The sequence below is a fragment of the Rissa tridactyla genome, chromosome 8, assembly GCF_028500815.1.
Source record: "Rissa tridactyla isolate bRisTri1 chromosome 8, bRisTri1.patW.cur.20221130, whole genome shotgun sequence".
Taxonomy (NCBI): domain Eukaryota; kingdom Metazoa; phylum Chordata; class Aves; order Charadriiformes; family Laridae; genus Rissa; species Rissa tridactyla.
This window is the reverse complement of record NC_071473.1, coordinates 31,533,666-31,552,224: the sequence shown is the minus strand read 5'-3', so window position 1 is coordinate 31,552,224 and position 18,559 is coordinate 31,533,666. Positions and strand designations below refer to the sequence as shown.

The following is an 18,559-nucleotide window of genomic DNA, read 5'->3' as shown; positions in this document are numbered from 1 at the left end:
GCTACTGTCACACATGTCAAAACTAACAGCACACATCCTTTTCCATTACCAGCCCCCAATTCAGCTCTCAAACAACGTTAGGAAAATTTTCAGGACAACAGACAAAAACATGGATTGCTGGTGGTTTTTTTGCATGCTAAAAGTGCGAGCCAGGGAATAAATAAAACACGACATGCAGAGATCAATTCCTCAAATTAGACTGTATTAGCTCCAACGCACAAAAATTACTCGCTAATGGCAAGGGTGGTACTACTCCTGAAAGATTACAGGTAATAAAGAAAAACAAAATAAAAAACCAACACCAAACCCACAAGCTCCATGGGGCCCTAAAGACGAGGGAACAGACCAAAACCATTTCCTACGCACCTCCTACCCCCCCACACCTTCCCAGCTCCTCAGGGAAGGGCTCGCACGTCCTCAGGAGCGAAGCAACCAAGCAGGAACCAAGCATCAAAGAAAGGGAAGAAGAAGACGCCACCTACCTGTCCCAAAGGCTTTGGCCACCAGCCAGGCGAGATTACAGGCGATTTTCGCTCGGGAGAAGTCATAATGGTCAAAGGGTTTGATGGCAGGGACAATGAAAGTCTTCCTCATCTCCTTGGCGTCTGCGACATCCCCCATCTTCGCACAGGACCCCTGGCAATTCAGAACTTACATGGTTGTTCTCCCTCCTCCTCCCGCGGCCGGGAGAGACGGCTGTAAATACGCCGACAGCAGCTGAGGGCAGCGCTGAACCCAGCTGTCCGTAAAGGGCTAACGCCGCCTCCCGCCTTCCTCTACACAGGAATGTGGCAGAGCCCGAGTGTCCTCTTCTTCCTCCTCCTCCTCCTCCTCGTTCTTTGTCTCAATTCACCCACGACGCCGCCCCCCACACCCCGAAAAACGGCCCCCGCCGGCCCCAGCCCCCCCTTCCCCTGGGAGACCCTCCGGCCAGGGCTGGGCGCCCCAGGCCGCCACGGCCGCCAGCCCTCCGGCCTAGGGCGGGAGTCGTCGTCGTCGCCGCTGCCAAAGCCCCCGCAACCGCAGCGGGCCGGGACGCGGCCCTTCCCGGCCCCGGCGGAGGCGCCGAGATATCACAAACGCCGGGAACCGGCCCCAAAACGCTGCGCAGACCCGCAGCGCCTCAGACGCCCCGCCCCACCTCAGCGGCAGCCTAACAGCCGGCCGGGAACGATGCCAGCTACCCCGCCGCCGCCCCAGCCACCCCCTCAGCACGGCGACGGACCCCCAGCTCCCCTCAGCAGCCGCCGCTGCGGTTTTTCCACCCGCGGCTGCCGCACTGGATGGGGGAAAGGCGGCTGCGCATGCGCCAAGGCAGCCACCGCCTCCCCGCTCGGGCGGGGCGGGGCGGGGCGGGGCGGGGCGGGGCCGCCCTCCGCCGCCGGGCGGTCACGTGGCTGCCCCCCTCCCCACAAGGGGGGCTGTTGGCAGCGGCTGGGCCCTCGCCTCAGGCGGGGTCGGTCGGGGCAGACTGAGGGAGCGCGGGCGGGCCCGGCCTCAACCCAGTGGGAGAGAGGGGCGGAGCATTCCCCGCCGGTAAGGGGTCGCCTGGCGGTGTCTGGCTGTGCTTGGCTCTGGGGGAAAAGGGCGGTGTCCTTGGGCCATGGGGCCCGCCCGCCGCTTTCTACAGCGAGGCCGGGCGGGCCTCGCCGTCCGCAGCCCTCGGCCGTCTGCGGCGCCTCCTGGGAAGGTCGGGATCAGCACCAGGCGGAGGTGGTGGCGGCCGCCTCGGTGCAGGGGAGCCCGGTGGGCCGGGGCCGCGCTGACGGGAGGCGGGAGCGCCGCCGGAGAGGCGGTCTCCTCATCCCTCTCGTGTGTATTTGTCTCTCCTGTTTTAAATTGCTTCTATATATAACTTCTCAAAGGGTCGGGTACAAAAAAAAGACAGAGCCTGAAAGTGGTTCATGGCCTGTTCACATAATAACTGTAATAACAGGTAGTAGTAACGATTTGCCCTAGACACCATCTGCTATCTCACTCACAGGTACCTGGGCTGGTTTTGGAAACGTATAAAACCACTTCAACTTTCCTGGGTGGAAAGCAGTATTAGTCACAGTAGGAACTAGTAACCGGGTGATTAATGGCCTGCATTCAAAGAGAATGGGATGAGTTATCCTTGAGGTGCGGGTCTGAGGGTGCGGCTGTGATGGTGTCCGGCTGCTGCCCATGGGAAGGCCTGGCCTCTCCTTTGCGTGGGCACTGTGTAATTGCATGACCAGCAGCGCCAGGGGGTACTAAATTTGTGCTTTTTGGCAACAAATGGTTACTAGGTTGGTGTAATGTAGAAGTGCACCCTTCCCTGCCAGCCTGGGTGCTCTAGCAGTTCTGTGCTGAGCCAGTTCAAGAAGCTGACCTGGCTAAAAATTAATGGTTTTGTTTTGTAGTTAGTTTTTTATTTGGCTGAGCTTTCTTTGGTCACTGAAGGACCACCCCTGACTTGGAGTAATTATTAGCTAACCTGCCTTTTTTTTTCTCTCCCCTTCCTTTGTGGTAATTTAGTGTCTTCCCAAACTGCTGCAGTGGAGGATGGCAGTCTGAGGTGTGGCTTGGGGATTTTTTTTTTTTGGCCCCACTGAATTTGGAAAAGAATATTTAGACGCAGTCTTAGCATGACACTGTTAGGTTTCAAATATTATTTTATCCAAACTGTTTTTTCTTTGTGTTTAAAGTGGACTGTGAATTGAGCTGTAGTGAGATTTTACCATTGTTACATGGCTATGTGTGTGCTTCTAGCACTTCATGTACACAATGATACAAATATTAGGAGGCTATAGTATACTTTACAGTTTTACAATCCTGAATCTCTATTTACTGGTAATGAGGAAATGAAAGGGTTGTGGAGGTCAGAATCTGAAGAGATTATTACTGGCTGTCTCCCTATACGCTCTCTGGGATGGGATTCCCAAACTGTCATGCATACCACTCATAAGTGGTACGTAGCTAGCTACAAAACTAGGACCTGCTGCTGGCAGTATTCAGCAGAAGGGAGAGGAGGAGGAAAGTGAAGAAATCCGTGCTTTAGCACACTTATGCCTGAAATTCGCAGATCCTCTACAGCAGAAATATGAACAATAACACCAAATTAACATACAGGTGTGAATTGTGAAAATGTTCTCTGTTCAGGAAAAGTATATGCTTAGTTTTCAACAACTAAGGTAAAACTTGTATTCACACATTTACCTGAATTATTTTTTTATATATAATTTGGAAATAAGTTATATTAGACACTTTAACTAATACTTTTTTATATTGCTACTAGAAAAATCATTTAATTTTTCCTGTATATTTAAGAACAAACACCTCAAATTCGTAAGCTTTAAAACCTCAGATGATTAGAGCCAGAAAAAAATATACATGAACCAGATCGGAACTAATTTGTTTCTTGTATGAATAAGAAAATACCTAAAAATTGGATAAAACTACAGGAGAACATATTTAGGAAAACTAAGGCCGTTTTTTAGGTGTGATGGGTATAGGAGCCACTTTGAGAGATCAAAAAATTACAAACTAGTCCCTATAAAATAATATGAAACTTTCAGAAACTGCTTTCTTACAGAAACATGGCATAATCCAGATAAGGACTCATCAGTTATATTTAATGTACTCCTGTATTCATCATCTGCTGCTATGCACTTGTAAAACATCACATATACCTATGTACTGTACTATACGCTGAGACTAGTGACACTTACTGGAGCAAATAAAAATGTGGTCTGATCTTCCAAAATTCCTGCAATTGTGAGTCCCTTACCAAAAAAAAAAAAGTGAATATTGGTTTAGAGAATGTGTCTCAAAAATGGCAATAGGTACAATTATGGATAGGTACATATAGGAGCATTGCTACCAGTCTAATTTAAAATGCAGAAGTGTTTGTGGGTGCAGCCTTTGTGCTGATGAAACTTGTTCAGAGTTACAGAACAAAATCTAAAAGAGCTGTGTTGTGGTAACTGCAATCAAAGTATTTTTTAATTTGGTCAGTGCTCTTAGAAGTGAATGCATGAATATGAAATCTAATATCTGTAAGTGAAAAAGAAGACATCACCACCAGTTGTTGTTCTTGTGCCAGTTCTTCTACTTTTGCAGACATGTAAAAATGTGATCTTGCATATTGCATTGTCAAAGACACCAATAGTCATCATGGAAAAGAATTAAAATTTGCTTTAATTGTTCAGAGTAGATAAACAGAAGAACTGAGTGAGGAGTCATCCCTTTCTGCTCTTGTTTATCTGTCTTAAAATATTTTAAATAGTGATAATCTCTTCTGTACACAATCGTTCTGCTGCAAAGTATTTTTTACTTCAAAGTTCATTCCAAGCGGAAAGATAAAGTATTAAGGATTCAAACAAGCAGCTCCAAATTTTTTTTTATTTTTTTTTCCACCTTCTTTTTCCCTTCCTTTCCCCTCCTTCCTTCTACCCCAAATTAGAAACCCATTTGACTAGTTTTATCCTGTAATTACACCATAGGCCTGATTCTTCACTCTCATGTGTCTAGCCATTTATACAGTGGGTGTACCTAGCCTGTAGTCAGTGTCAGGCCACAGGAACAAATATGACCATGAAACTATGAATAATGATGTGGATGACAGTTGTTGCTAATAGTCTTAACCTTAGTAGATAGTGGAATGAGCCTTGACTAATGATTTTATATCTCTGGTTTTTCACTTGTTTTGAGATTCACTTGGCGTATGAAGAGGCCATGTATGGAGTAGATGCCCTTAGACTAAATTCAGGCTAGTGCTAGAATTATAGAGAGTGTTCAGGCTGGAATAAGATTTCATGCATAACTTCTTCCTTCATAATACTTGATGATAAAGGTAAAGTAAAATGTTTTAAATTAGCAATACCATTACAGTTTTTGCTGTGGCACTGTCTATAGCCAGGCTCAGTGCTAGTGAACAGGCAGCTTATCAGGCTACATACAAAGGGTAGTAAAACCATTCCCATTTCAGATTAGCTGGTTGTATTAGGGCAAATCCACACACACGCAGCAGTTCACAGCAGTTCTTCTGCCATGTAATGCTTCAGTCTTGATATTGGAAAAAGGCTAGGAATAACACCGTGGAGATATTATCTTTAATTAATGCTATCAAATTTGCCTATTTAAGATGATCCCATCTGTTTGCCTTGGCTTAGAGGTATCAGTCATGATAGAATTGGTAGTAGCTGAGGGGAGGGGTGTGCCTTGTGGCCTGTAACCTCTGGCAAAGAGGCAGCATGCACAACTTGATGTGGTGCTGTCAGCATACAGACCAAGAACCAGTCATGTCCCACCGTGATTCTTGAGAAACGTGCTTGTTGACTTCAGCAGGTTTTGTGTTGGGTGTGTGAGGTTGAACAAGTAATCTATAAATGATTCTGTAAGGTTATTACAACTTAAGGATGACTTGTGAAATGGAATTACTGATATTCTAGCCTCCTAAACCCTATGATATTTTATTAAATATACTTCTTTATAAGTAATGGTAAACCCAGTAAAACTGTAAGATTTAAGAAATTATATTTTAAAATAGGTATTATCAAGTGAGTGATTGTCTGAATTATTAAACCTCTTTGGCATTATTACTGAAATGTATGTATGTGGTTTCTGCAAGCTAGGAGTTTTCTCAGAGCATAATCTTGGAGGGGAGTATGTTCTTCCTGTTTCAGGATGATACAAAAGTACAAGAACAGTTACATAATTATTGTCTTTCAAATTCTTTATTAATTTGTAATCAGAAAGTGCTGAGGCATTTAAAAGGGACAAAAACAGTTTACCAACTTTACAGATTCTAATGGAGTAATAAGTCAAAAGGAAAATAAAACATTTTATGACATTTTAACTTGGATTGTCTGTGATTTTTGATATGGTTAAAAATTAAAACAGGTAAAAGGTAGAGTAATAGCTATTTTAGTATATTTACTACTAAATCTGCACAACCAAAAAGCTGCCCAAGGAGAATCAAATGTGGTACCTAACCGTAGCTTCTCTTAATACTTGGATGTTACTGGTTTTATTTCCTGAACTTGGCTTTGACCTATTGGAGCTCCATGAAAGGGGGGGGAAAAGTCTTCGTCTTTCCCTACCCAATTCCACTGAGACACCAACCATGCAACAGATCTGTCTCTTTCCTGTGGTCTGTGAGAGGCAAAACCTCTCATCTCCCTTGACAGTGATGGCTAGTTGGTTTGTTTGTCTTTTTCACTGGTTACTTTGGTGTCTTCTGAGATTTTTTTTAAATTAATTTTTTCAATTTTTTAATCTAGTTTTCACACTGGCTGCTTTTGCGTTCTGTCCATCTGCTGGAATTGTGCTCGTGCTAGGGGGTTTAGGTGACTTTTCTTCACAGGTGTGCTGTGCAGTACTCCTTAATTCCAGTGCTTTCTCTTTCTTGACATTACACTGTTGTCAGGTTGTCTGTGAAGAGAGCAAATACCCTGCTATAACTGATATTTTTTTATTATAAACTTTAAAAAATATGAAATAGATTCTGCCCTCTTTCAGTAAGTGAAATCTGTGTACTGTTTCTTTTAAGGCCACCTAGTGCCTGATGTGTTTTCTAAGGAAAATCCTAAGCATGATTTTATGGATGTAACCTTTAAATTAGTAAATAAATAAGTGTCTGGTGGGAAATTTACATTAAAAAAACCCAAAACAAACCACCTTTGTACAAAAATAAAATGCAATGTTATTACCATTATGGTACCTGTTAGGTAATGCTTTATTTATGCTCCAGTTCAGAGGAAAATGGGCATGACTAGTTTTCAAATTGTACATGCAGGTATAAGAAGTTTAAATGAGTTAACAGACTTTTTCACGAAGTCTGAACAAGTGCGAATACTAAATTGTGCGCTTTTTTGCTGTTGAACTATACTCCATTGAAGTGACTGGCTGATTTTTTTTTCCTTCTGCTTCTACATGTGAAGAAAGATCTGAACGTTCATAAAAGCTCATTTGTTTTGAGCATACACATGATTTATTAGCGGAGCATGAATAGACTTCAGTTCCCCATCTTTTGGCCCTGCTTTCAGTTTCCACTGAAGCCTATGTCTGTCTGAATGAGACCAGCAGTAAATAGGAGAGAATGCTCTGTTAGAACAGTAAAACTCTGGTGTCATTTAATCACAGCAGAAATATTTTTTGGAAGGGGTGGTAGTGAAAATGGATGAAGAGAGAAAAGCAAGGGAATAGCATAGGACACTACCCAATGAAGGATTTTTTTTCTATGTATCTTCTTTGAAACATCATAATCCATTTTTTCACTGACTTCTTTAGGCAGTTTCTCTGTTTCCCTTAACTTCCTGAGAAATTGCGTATTTTTGAGGAAATTTTGATGATTACTTTAGGGAGCAGGTGTAAATAGCTGGTACACTGCTTAAAAAGGGGCTGTGGAAAGTGTTATCAAAGCTTTTTATTGTAACCCTTCATTTACACATAGTGACCCTTGATGGTGTTGGAGATTTTGATTATGCATGCATGGTAAGGTCATCACAGCCTGAGTGCATAGAACTCGTTCAATTCTGTGTTGGTATAACTTAATTTATTTATAATATTTTCTGAGTAGCTTTACAAGATGTATGCCTTACAGTTCGTTTGAAAACATTTTCAATATACAAAAATGTATAGGATGTCTAAGCCTCATATAGAACAATTTGATTTAAATACTTGCATATTTCAATATATATTAGAAACATGGAAAGAGCAACAATTATTTTAATAGTTGCCTTAAACTAAATGTGTGTGTGTATATATATATATATCTTAATAGAAACTTGTCTCCAACATTTTAAGCTTTACGTTAATCATGTGTGTAGTTTCCATTTAAAAATCAGTGGTGCTACTGACATGATTAAATTTGTGTATACAATTGTGTTTATGGATTAAGGGTGTCATGAAGAATATTAATTTTTTAAGAAATAACCTGGATGATTTCTTTCTTCTAGAAAGTCTCAAAAGATTGTTACCTACAAAAGGTTTATACATATCTGGTTATTCTGTCCTCATATGGTATTCTTGCTATATAGTAGACATGGCTGTGTTAAAGCATAGGGTGTTATCTCAGCTTTCTCACCTGGGCAGGGAGCAGTCATGGGTCCACTTGTTGGCACAAGGAATAGGAATGTCCATCATCATCACAGATGTCAGAAACAGCCCTCTCTTTGTATTAGCCAGCGTAGTTAAATACAAATGAAAGAAGGGGGCAAGCAGGCTGAAACTTGTTGTTCAGGGAATGTTTGAGCCCTCTTTGTGATGGCTACTGCCCTGGAAGCAGTCTGAGACAGGCAAAGTACACCTGGGACTCCCACTTCTGCACAGTACTTCATAATGCCCTCATGATCCAGGGTTTGTCTAACAGCCACAGCACAGACCTTATGGGTGATAATTTACTAAATGAGGGAAGAATCAGCTTGGGGAAGAGTATGCTAGTAGGCACCGTGTTGAATCAAGGGAATCATTATATGAAACAAAAAAAGCAACCCCTGGATATTTTATACAAGAACAGGGACTTGCTGGGATATATACCGATCAGTTTGGAGAACGTAGGGTAACAGAACGGATTTCATTGCAATGAACCCTGTGTTGATATAGGTCCAGCTTGTTCATCTGAGTATTTTGCTATGCATAGGGCAACTGTTGAAACTGGGTACTTGGGAGTCTCTGTCCCAGCTGGTAGTATGCTCTTTCAGAAGTGGCAAAAGCAGTAAGTTGTGGGCAACAGAAAAGATGGGGAAGCAAAAACTGGCTCAGTAAGAAAGTGTATCCAAGGTGCAGGGCACACTGCCGTGTGTTATTCTTTTATCGCCGAAGTCTTAAGTGATATTGTGCTGGTATAATTAGGAGTACTATTTGACTACTTTGAGTGAAGAGATGAACTGAAGGTGGGATACTTACAAACAAACTGATGAAAAATAAGAATTATAAATGCTATTTATGTTGTAGTAGGTCGTAGAAGTTCTAGGCAGAGGTCAGGATGTCACAGTGGAAACGCAGAACAAACCAAACTGTTTTAGTTCAGAGTCAGAATGATAAAGTTTTAGTTTTTGTAAAACTAGGCAAGCAGTTACAAATAAAGCTTTGATATTATTGCATTGCTCTGATTTCACTACTTAAGAGAGCCCAGTCCCACAGAAATATCCTCGCTACTGCTAGAGAGCAGGTTTCCTGCGTATCAACAGAAGATTAAGAGCCATCTGCATGGAGATGCTCTGTGTCTGTGCTTCTGCTGGCTCTTTAATCATTAAAGGAAGACTTGTGATGCTTCCCAGGGCCAACACCCTCTTGTAAACACTGACTACCTTTGTGGTTTCTTGCAGAGCAGACGGTGTCAGTAGTACAGAAGCCTTTTTCACTACCTTGCCTTTTTGCTCCAAGTTCCACTGATCTGGTAGGAGCTGTTTGTTCTTACTTGTATCTTCTCTGGCTAGCCATGTTTTTCCCTTGTTCAGGTTGTATAGTGCAGAAGTGCTCTATTTTCAAGTATTTACATCAGTAATGTCAAGGGGATCTGAGCACCGTGACTTATTCCAGTTCATACAAACTCCTCAAGAATGGTAAAGTCCTCATATACCCAGCATATTTGGCTGAATTACAAGTAATGTCAGAGGAACTGTTGTTTCATAGGATTACTTAGTTTTAATTTGCATTGAACTGTAAGGTAGGTAGAGATATTCTGGGGGATACTGTGCTCTAGGCACATTCTCCTGAGGGAAAACCCAAGTTAGTCAAGAAAATGAGCAGAAACATTTCTAGGCTGCTCTGTCTCATGGTATTTTCTGGTCCTGTTCCTTCCAGTGTTTCCTTTGAAATTACCTCACCAGATCTATTCAGAACAGTTTTATAATTTATTGGTATGTTTTCACTGTCTCTTTTAGTTTGGATTGCTAGAATTCTTCCTCTTGGGCATAAGCCTAAGCCACCACTTTTTCACATCTTAGGCAACCATCATAGCCTTCTTGCTTCTTGACATCTCTCTGTTGCCTGAAAGAGTGCTTCCTTAGCTTCAGCTCCAATCTGTGGTGTGCCTGAAATCTAATTTCTATGTATCTTGCTAGTTGCCACAGGAAACAATATTGCTTTGGCAAGGAACTGTGCAAAATGACCTTGTCCTAATGGGTCATGTGCCAAAAAAGAAAACCGGAACACTGAAATTGGACTTTTGCACAGCTTTAAGCTTTGAATCATTTGGTTAAAAACAAAACAAAAACAACTCTGCATAATTTAACATGGAAATTCTAGGCTTATGTTTTGTAAGAATAGTGTGTTAAACTTAGCCAATTTTTTCACAAGCTGGCCTTATACCCAAGTCAGCTGAGTTGTATTAAGAATTAGCACAGATTTAATCCACCAAATTGTTTAGCAGACAGAATCCCATGAGTGCTTCATATGCATTTCATGCAGTCTGTCTTAAAACAAAAATACACATCTGTGGAGTCTTTACCATACAGCACAAAAGTCTCCTTCCACACTGCAATACTTCAGACTTAATACCAAAGGGTTAGAAAACATATAATGATCTGGGCTGTCAACTTGCTAACCAGAGACTTTTTTCAATAAAGCAACTAGAAAATATATGAAGTGCTAAATTGTTTACCATATTTAGTGTAAATTGAAGTTATTCCAAAACTTGGAAATATGTTTTAAAACTTGTAATCTGCATTCTTTTGAACTGGGCATTATCATGCTGGATTTTTTTTTTTGCAGCCAAGTTACAAATCCCAGAAAAATAAGGTTTGCATGGAAAGTTCTTGGCAGATCTCTCTTGGAACGGCACAAACAAAACTGCTTAACAAGGAGGCATTCATTATTTCTGTCTTGTTACCCTCTGTTATTACAGAGTCAACGGCTGTAAGGTTACTGGCATCTTTGAATCTTTCTAACAAAAAGCATAGGGAGCACTCATTCACGGCTGGTAGTGAGCGATATGTTGCATTTTTGAGGCTTACTTTCTTTTTAATATCTATTATGCTTCATCAAGCTGAGCTAATGCATTGTCGGCATGTTCTCACAGTAAACAAAGTTTAGGAAAACAACTGAATTTCAGAAGGACAAATCTGTTGGTTTACCTTTAGCAGCCTGTGGTCCTGAAGTGTGCAATTAAATCACAGATGGACAGCTTAGTGTCACTATGTCATGAGAAGTGGTGGTTTGTCTGTTTAGTACTTATAACAAGTAATTGATAAATACTGCGAGTGATTCACAGAAGCAAAAGCTCAAGAGAGAATTAAAGGCTTTATATTTTTTTGAACTTTGGTGTTTCTCATCTCTTTTGGTTATCTTGAATACCATAGTCTCATATAATTAGTGTTTATTAGTATTTTTACTTATTCAATGCTTTCAAGTTCTCAGTTTTATCACACCTTGTCTGTATTTGTTTATGTCTAGCTTAAAAGAGAAAACAAACCATTCTCTCTTTCATGCAATAAAACTTAATTACACAGAGTTTTAGATGTATCCCTTAAGACAAAAGTACTTCAGTTTTCTGTTTTCATATTTAATAGTATACTTCCTTACAGAGCTTTGTAAGAGCAACATCCATGAGAAAAATCCATACACTATCATGTGTTTGGTGCAGTGCCATTCTCTGACTGATCAGAGGAGCCAAGCCATGTTCTGAGAACGTTTTCATCTCATTTTGGGTAGATGGGATTTTGGCTGGATTTGTGTGAAGGGATGGAGTGGAAGCTGTTTTCAGACGAGTCATTTCTACTTCATCGGTTTGGATTTGGGGGGGATAGTTTTAATTGTTGTGCTGGTACCAGCAAGGGCTGATTTAGCTGGAAGTGAACTAGGAGGTCAATCATTTTGTCTGAACTGGGTTTCTCAGAAGAACATAAATGAGAGCTCCCCGAGAAACCTGTAAGTAGAGCCAAGTTTTGACATGGTAAGTATTCAGAGGTGGACTGTTAAGGCTTAGGGTAAGGTTAGTTTGGCATTTGCGTAGACTTGGTCCCCTCTTCATTTACCTCATCTGTCTTTGGACTGATCCATGGGACTTTGGTATTCCCAGATTGGGATATAGCCTAAAGCCTTTTACTCCCTCACTGACAAGGGACTTTATGCCAGAAGATAGGTATAAATGATGCCGAGACCTGCTCTTCGGTCCTGTTACTTTGTCATTCTTCAATCTGTGCTTTTTGGTCTCAGTAGGATGACTGTTACACATTTATTTACACAGTAGTATTTGCCTGGGAGGGCAGTTCATCTTTGCTGTGAGTGAATATCAAAGTGCAAGGATGAATTCAGTTTAAATATATGATCAGATTAATGATAATTCTTTTCATTGATGAAGCAAGAAAAATGAATAAGCAAATTAAATTACTGGAATTTAAAAAAATGTTTTCACTTACAGATTACATAGGTGTTTTAACTCCTTAAAATTTGAGTAGTGTGTTGGTTCGGTAGTGACTTGATCATGGCATGTTTAGCTATATTGAAATACATTTTTAGAATTTTTAGAATGTTGCAAATGGCTATGCGTTATTTAGTAAGGAGGAACTGGCGGAAGACTTGAGCCCTGCTTTTCCAGCTTCCCAGGGTTATGGGTATTTGAGCTTATGAAAAGGAAATTGTGTGTGTGTGGGAGGAGCATTAACCATAGCAAATTTTAACAAACTTTTCTACTCATTATTTTCTTTGCATAAGAATTAAATAGGAAAAACATATCTAGGGAAGGAACAGTGAAATTGACGCACATGTTTTGGAGATAAGAGAAAGTAAAAAATGGTTTGCCTTTTGAAATTGAAGCCATCTGTTATACTTTTATCTTTAAAAATCGTGGACAAATGGCCTACTTGATGACCAAGTATTTATATTCATTACAATTCTTTTGGAACAGATTTTAGCTGAAGTTGTAATTTTTTTGGTAAACTAAGTCACAATTCTTTTATCTTCTGTTTTGCTTAGCAGAATGTACAATGTCTTTTTTTAGCACGTGACAAAGATCTGTGCTAGTGAAATTAATGGCAAGTACTCTGCAGGTCTGCAAAATTAGTATCGGAGACCTGCAGTATGAGTCAGAGGAAAAAAAAAAAAAAATATCCATGAGGTGAGTTTTTTTTAATTAAACTATTAAGACTGCATTGAATGCTCTGTACACGAAGAGTGACATTTGAGAAATTTAGCAATCCGCAGGCTGGAGCCCAACAGTAACAGTCACTTAGAACAGTGGTGAAGGCTGACACAAAGGAAGCTTTTTGAGACCTGAATCCTGGAGCTGTGTTGCCACCAAGCCTTATGCTGGCAGAAAGTACAGCAGCTGGAAGGATCCTCTGTTTTCTAACAGCTGCCGGTGGCTTCCAAAGGCAATAGTCACAGCTGGCAGTCACTCAGTAAGTGGGGACATCCTGAATTTGGCTTCTACTCTGGCAACAGTGAGTTGGCTTTTTGTAGACGCAGTTATAGCCTTTCCATGGCCTTTAATAATTTTTGTGTGAGGGATTCAACTAGGCAAATTTTAGACTTCATGCAGAGAAAGAATAGGGGCCAAATATAACATAGGGAAGTATGAAGGTTAAAACCAGATTAGTATTGGTGTAGATTTTAACAGGATGACTGGTAAGAAGTCTAGTTTCTAGCCAGCTCTCTTGTGTGTTTTCCAGACCATTCTTTGTACAGTGGTTTCTGCTCTCAAAACTAGCAATGCTGGTAGGAGCTTTAGAGGTGGAAAGGGAAACTTATTATCCATTTACTCAAAAGGCTGATGATGTAAATTTTCCCTTCAGTCTGTCACACTAATGGATTATAACTGTGCTGCTTCCACCTGCCTCCCTGTAGTACAAATGCAATGTACCAGAGCATAAACTGTTACATTTATCATACTTTCTGATTAATTGAGAAAGGTCTTAATCTCTTAAGAAGTGATATGGTAGGAAAGAGAGTTTACTCGGGGGCAGGTGGTCATATTCATCGAACACAGGTCATCTGGCAAACTGGAACTTAATGATTCCTGTTGTCTCTTGTGGATTTTCTTTTCTTCCTCTTCCATCGTTTTGTCTCAGACCCCAGAGCCTTGAGGGGGGAGCAGGGGCGGGGGGAAGGGTTTAATTTCAGTAAGTGCGTGTTGTGGGAGTGTTGTCTTGTTTTTAGAATAGATGCCAATTTCATATGCCTCCAAACAGCCTTATTAATTGGAACACAAATCTAAATGGCAAACTGGTAAGCAGCTTTCAAATATAATGTTTTATATCTTCTCAGAAAGAAAAATGGATTAATGTGAAAGGAGAGAACTTTTCATTCTGAATTCTACATCTCTAATTAAGTTATATTTCAAGATTTATTTAATCTTGTTAATTTCCACCTGAATTCTCTAAGAATCTGGGTTCTGGTTTATTGCTTACTGAAGTCGCTGGAATTTTAAAATTGTCTTTGCAATCTCTTGATCAAATCCTTATTCTTGGAGACGTCTTGGAGATGTCCAAGACGTCTTACGTCTTGGAGACCCAACACAGATTTGCATGTTGGTTTAAAGATTCTTATATCCTAAAAATGTTCCTTTGAATTGTAAAAAGTTACTCTGTATCTTGTACAAAGAAGCTTGTACAAAGAAGCTGGTAATTGCATTCAGTGTAGTTTTTACAGTTGTGCTAAGGCTATGGTGATATTAAATTGGAGAGTCCATCAATTTTTGAAGTAAATATTATATGCAGTATTTGAGCATATAATCACATACATTAATTATGTTCATAATTTTTGCATGATTTGCCCTGTACAGTTATTTCCCTATGGACTAGTGGCATTTAATGATGGGCCTTCAGGGCAAGACTGCTGTTTTGGTTTGTGTTTGTTTTTTTTTTTTTTTAAAAGAAAACCCACTGCAGTAATATGCTTCAAGAATTCACATTTAATTAGTTTATTTTTTAATTCCAATTTTACCACAGATTTCTGCAAAGACTAATATCAACCAATATTTGCTTACAATGTGGCTCTTCAAACAAAGAGAGTGCTCAGGAAGCCTGAAAATCTTAGTCCAAGACTTCTTTTACCAATTATTTGCTTTCAAAAAGCTTAGGAGTTGCCTGTATGGATTAAGCAAAATTAGAAAAGCTAGGCCTCAGAATAAGTATACTGTACTAGCAAAATCTGTACTAAATCAGGACATCTTGTATGAATATTATCAGAATTAACTAGTTAATGGTTAGCCACCATTATTTATTTTTAGATTATCTTGATATTTCCTGTGTGGTTCCTTTAAAGCTGTAATTTGGAAGCCAGTGGAGTCACTGACTCACTGATTCCTTCAGTCAAAGAACTATTCCTTAAGTATGGTTTGGGATGCTGTTGACTACCTACCTACAAATATGCTGAGTGGCTTCAAAATCACAAAATGTTAAAGAAGCAGGAAAATATTTAGTTTCATTGCATCAGGTGGAGCAGATATAGGCGCCAATCCCCGAGTAAACATTCTTTGACCTCTGTGCCGTCTGAATGTAAAGAGATTCCTCCTCCCTTCTACCCAAGCAGTGGATGTTTTCTTAACTGCAATTATATGTACTGGGGCACGCTTCAAAAAAAAATAGTTCAGGGAATAAATTTTATTCTTTAAGTGACATCTTCATAAACTTCATGCTCTTCAGCCATTATAACATTAAAAACAACATTAAGGCACTGGGATTCCTTAGTTTAGAATAATGATACATAGGATACATGTTGAGATATTTAAAATAATTAATAGCATAAAGGAAAAAATCAAAACTATTCCTCTTGATGAGACACGTTCTTTTGAGGCACATTTCAGTTTTCAGATCTGTCAGTACTGACACTTGCCACTTGAGGGAGTGATGCATTAGGTGTTATTTGGGCACTAATGTGAGTCTATTCTCAGCAGTTTTGCATACACTGGGAGCTCACTAAGTGGAATATTCAGACATCACATGAGGATATTTTGCCTACAAAGGAAACTTAAAATGCACTGTATTAAAATGTTTTGGACACTAACCCTTTGGGATGTATTTACCAGTTAATCAAATCACTGCGTGGAACTTGAGAACACCCTGCTTGCCAGATTCATGGAGAGGTGCCTACAGGTTGTGTTCTGGTACAGGTTTTAATTAACAGGGTCGCTCTGGGAGGTATCGCTGTGGAGAGCTGAGGCATATGCTACAGTCAAGCAGCTCTTTGAAATGCTTGTGACACCGTCTCTGAATTAGTATGCAGAATGCCTGTTTCTTATGGATTTAGTGTGCCTGGGAGAAGAGGGATTTCAGACTCCTGCTTTAATCCAATCTTGTTTTCCTGAATTATTTATTATTTGCAAGTGATGGGAAGGGTTGGCTCATGCTTCTAGAGAATGGCTGTGAGCTGTTTTAGGGCAAAGTGCCTGTTTTTAAATTGAGGGCAGGAATTCAAGATGCCACACTTGCTTTCTGTATATTTAGTACAGAAACACCGAGTGAATATAGATAAATCTTCTTGATATAATTTAAAATAGACCAAAAAGTGTCATACCTTAGTACTAATAATTTGTGCTTGAATTATTGTTTTCATTATTTATTTTGACATTTAATCAATAGTTGCTATCTTTGTTATTCTAACAGAAATTTGCATAAAATTGAAATAATCTGTTGCTGTAATCTACTAATCTACTATTAATCTATGTAGTAAATCTATGTTGGTATGTATTAGTCCTTTTGGATATGTGGGTTTGTGTGTGCATTCTTACTTTTCTGTAGCTCCTAATATTTTAGAAGTCATGCTGAAGAGGCGTATTAATTAAAGCATTTGAACAGGGGGTTCTACATAATACTTTCCTAGGCTGCTATTGTACTGGAACATAATCAGCATAGACAAGATGAAAAAGTTATAAATTCTTGGTGTTTTACTAAGTAAATGAAATAACAATGTGACTATACAAAATACAGATGCTACTTTTTTTTTTTTTACATGACCTGGAAACCTTAAGATTTTTCCATTATGACATCCCCAGATAAATTATCCAGCATGTGCAAAAATGACCACACTAATTGTTAATGGTTTTCTAACAGGACTTAAACACAACTTTATTGAGCTGCTGCTTGAATTAACTAGTTTTATAAGGAAGAATACCAAGACAAAACCCTTGTAGGATATCTGAGAGCATCTTGTCTGGGCACATTTTATACAATCTGGTGAACTCTAAAGGTACAAAACTTGAAGTTCAGAAATCTTATTAAAATGTCATTCACCTCAGATCTGATTAGTAGCATCAAGAGCTGAGAGGATAGGAATTAAATTGACCAGGGCTATCTATTACTCTGACATCTTTCAGCATTCAAAAAAAGCTTAGGAAGATGACTGGTCTAGAATATTTATGCTTTATTCCAGGAAAAAAGGCATTTATTTAGTGAGCTCACAAAGCACAGTATCTGTTCCAAAAGAGTTTTTGGTACATCTATCCTGATTGACTTATCCATGTAAATAAAGAATAACATACTGCATTCTGTGGAAGCTTGCACTCCTTTTCAGTTGGGAGTGCTTACTATAAAGCATATGACAATTTCAAAGCAGAGCATGTACTTTAATAATTTTGAGAAAGTAATGCATTTATGAGTACAGAGAGGGTCAAAGCAATAGCTGAAAAAAAAAAATCCATTTTGCTAGTACTTTTGCTAATACCTGACTCATCATCATTTTGTTGGAAGAAAGACTGAACTATCAATAGCTGTCTAGTCCCTATGAGTTTATGTAGTTGTGTCTTGCAAGAATTCACGCCTCTGAATATCCATAGAGTCCTTTTCTAAAACTTAATTTCAAGATCTACTGTAGTCTTTTTCAGAGAAGGGGAGTGAGTGATGGGGAAACCCCAATTACAAGTCTGTGCAAGACCTTTTCCTCTTACCCTGCATTTTTTTAGTGTCCTTAAGACTTTTGTCAAGGAACCTCTTAACAGCTTTTGGAAAGTCAAGTATTCTGTATCAGTGACATTTCTCATAATCACAGAGGTGTCAGCCTTTTCTGGTAATACAGAACTTTTTTATTAGGTATTAACAGTTGTCCTTATTCAACAACTCTTTAAGGAATCCTAGATAATTGATGTTGTAATGAAAGAGAGGGAGACTGCTGTTTTTTATGAATAACATAATCCTGCAGACTGCTCAATACTTAGCTTCTTTTAGTCTTTAACCAGCTTGAATAATCTCTGTGACCTCCCTTTATCTTTACTGCTGTGATGAAGTCTCTGTTCATCTGACACTATTTTATCTACAGAAAATAAAGCTATTAGCGTGTATTATAAACAACAGTAGAGGCAGGTTTTCTGTTTGGAGAATGTCAATTTGTGTTGCAGTTATAATAATTTGTTATATAATAATGATCTTATAAAATGCAACATAGTGTGTGTATCTTCAAAGTGATTGTAAAAAAAAAATAAATCAGTACGTAATTAGAAAGTGTTCATAACTAACAAAATAGTGTTCTCATGAAACAAATGCAGGGTACAGCAAAAATTGAAAGTCATGCATCTGTAAGTGAATCACGGAATACACCCACTGACTACATTATTCCTTCCACAGAAATGCATATGCTAGACTTCTGCATTTTGCAGCTTATAACAGCAGGAATATGTACTATGAACAAAAAAGCTAAGTAGCTGTATTACAGTATGGAC

The 18,559-nt window shown here is 39.5% G+C and overlaps 2 protein-coding genes across 6 annotated transcripts in view; one reads left to right on the top strand and one right to left on the bottom strand.

Annotated features, from left to right (window-relative positions):
* Nucleotides 1–1,264, bottom strand: part of CAMSAP2 (calmodulin regulated spectrin associated protein family member 2) — a 92,177-nt gene extending 90,913 nt beyond the window's left edge. For 3 of the 4 annotated variants that reach the window (XM_054213312.1, XM_054213313.1, XM_054213314.1), the window contains exon 1: nucleotides 483–886. In XM_054213312.1, the coding sequence (XP_054069287.1) occupies nucleotides 483–621 (139 nt within the window). In that variant the 5' untranslated portion in view covers nucleotides 622–886. Of the gene's footprint in view, nucleotides 1–482 lie in introns of all 4 variants that reach the window. The other variant, XM_054213311.1, reaches the window with a different exon arrangement.
* Nucleotides 1,265–1,392: 128 nt separating this feature from the next.
* The window catches only part of DDX59 (DEAD-box helicase 59), a 28,983-nt gene continuing 11,816 nt past the window's right edge, over nucleotides 1,393–18,559 (top strand). The window contains exons 1-2 of one of the 2 annotated variants that reach the window (XM_054211758.1): nucleotides 1,412–1,536; nucleotides 9,294–9,364. The gene's annotated coding sequence lies outside the window, so the exon portion shown is untranslated. Of the gene's footprint in view, nucleotides 1,537–9,293; nucleotides 9,365–18,559 lie in introns of both variants that reach the window. The other variant, XM_054211755.1, reaches the window with a different exon arrangement.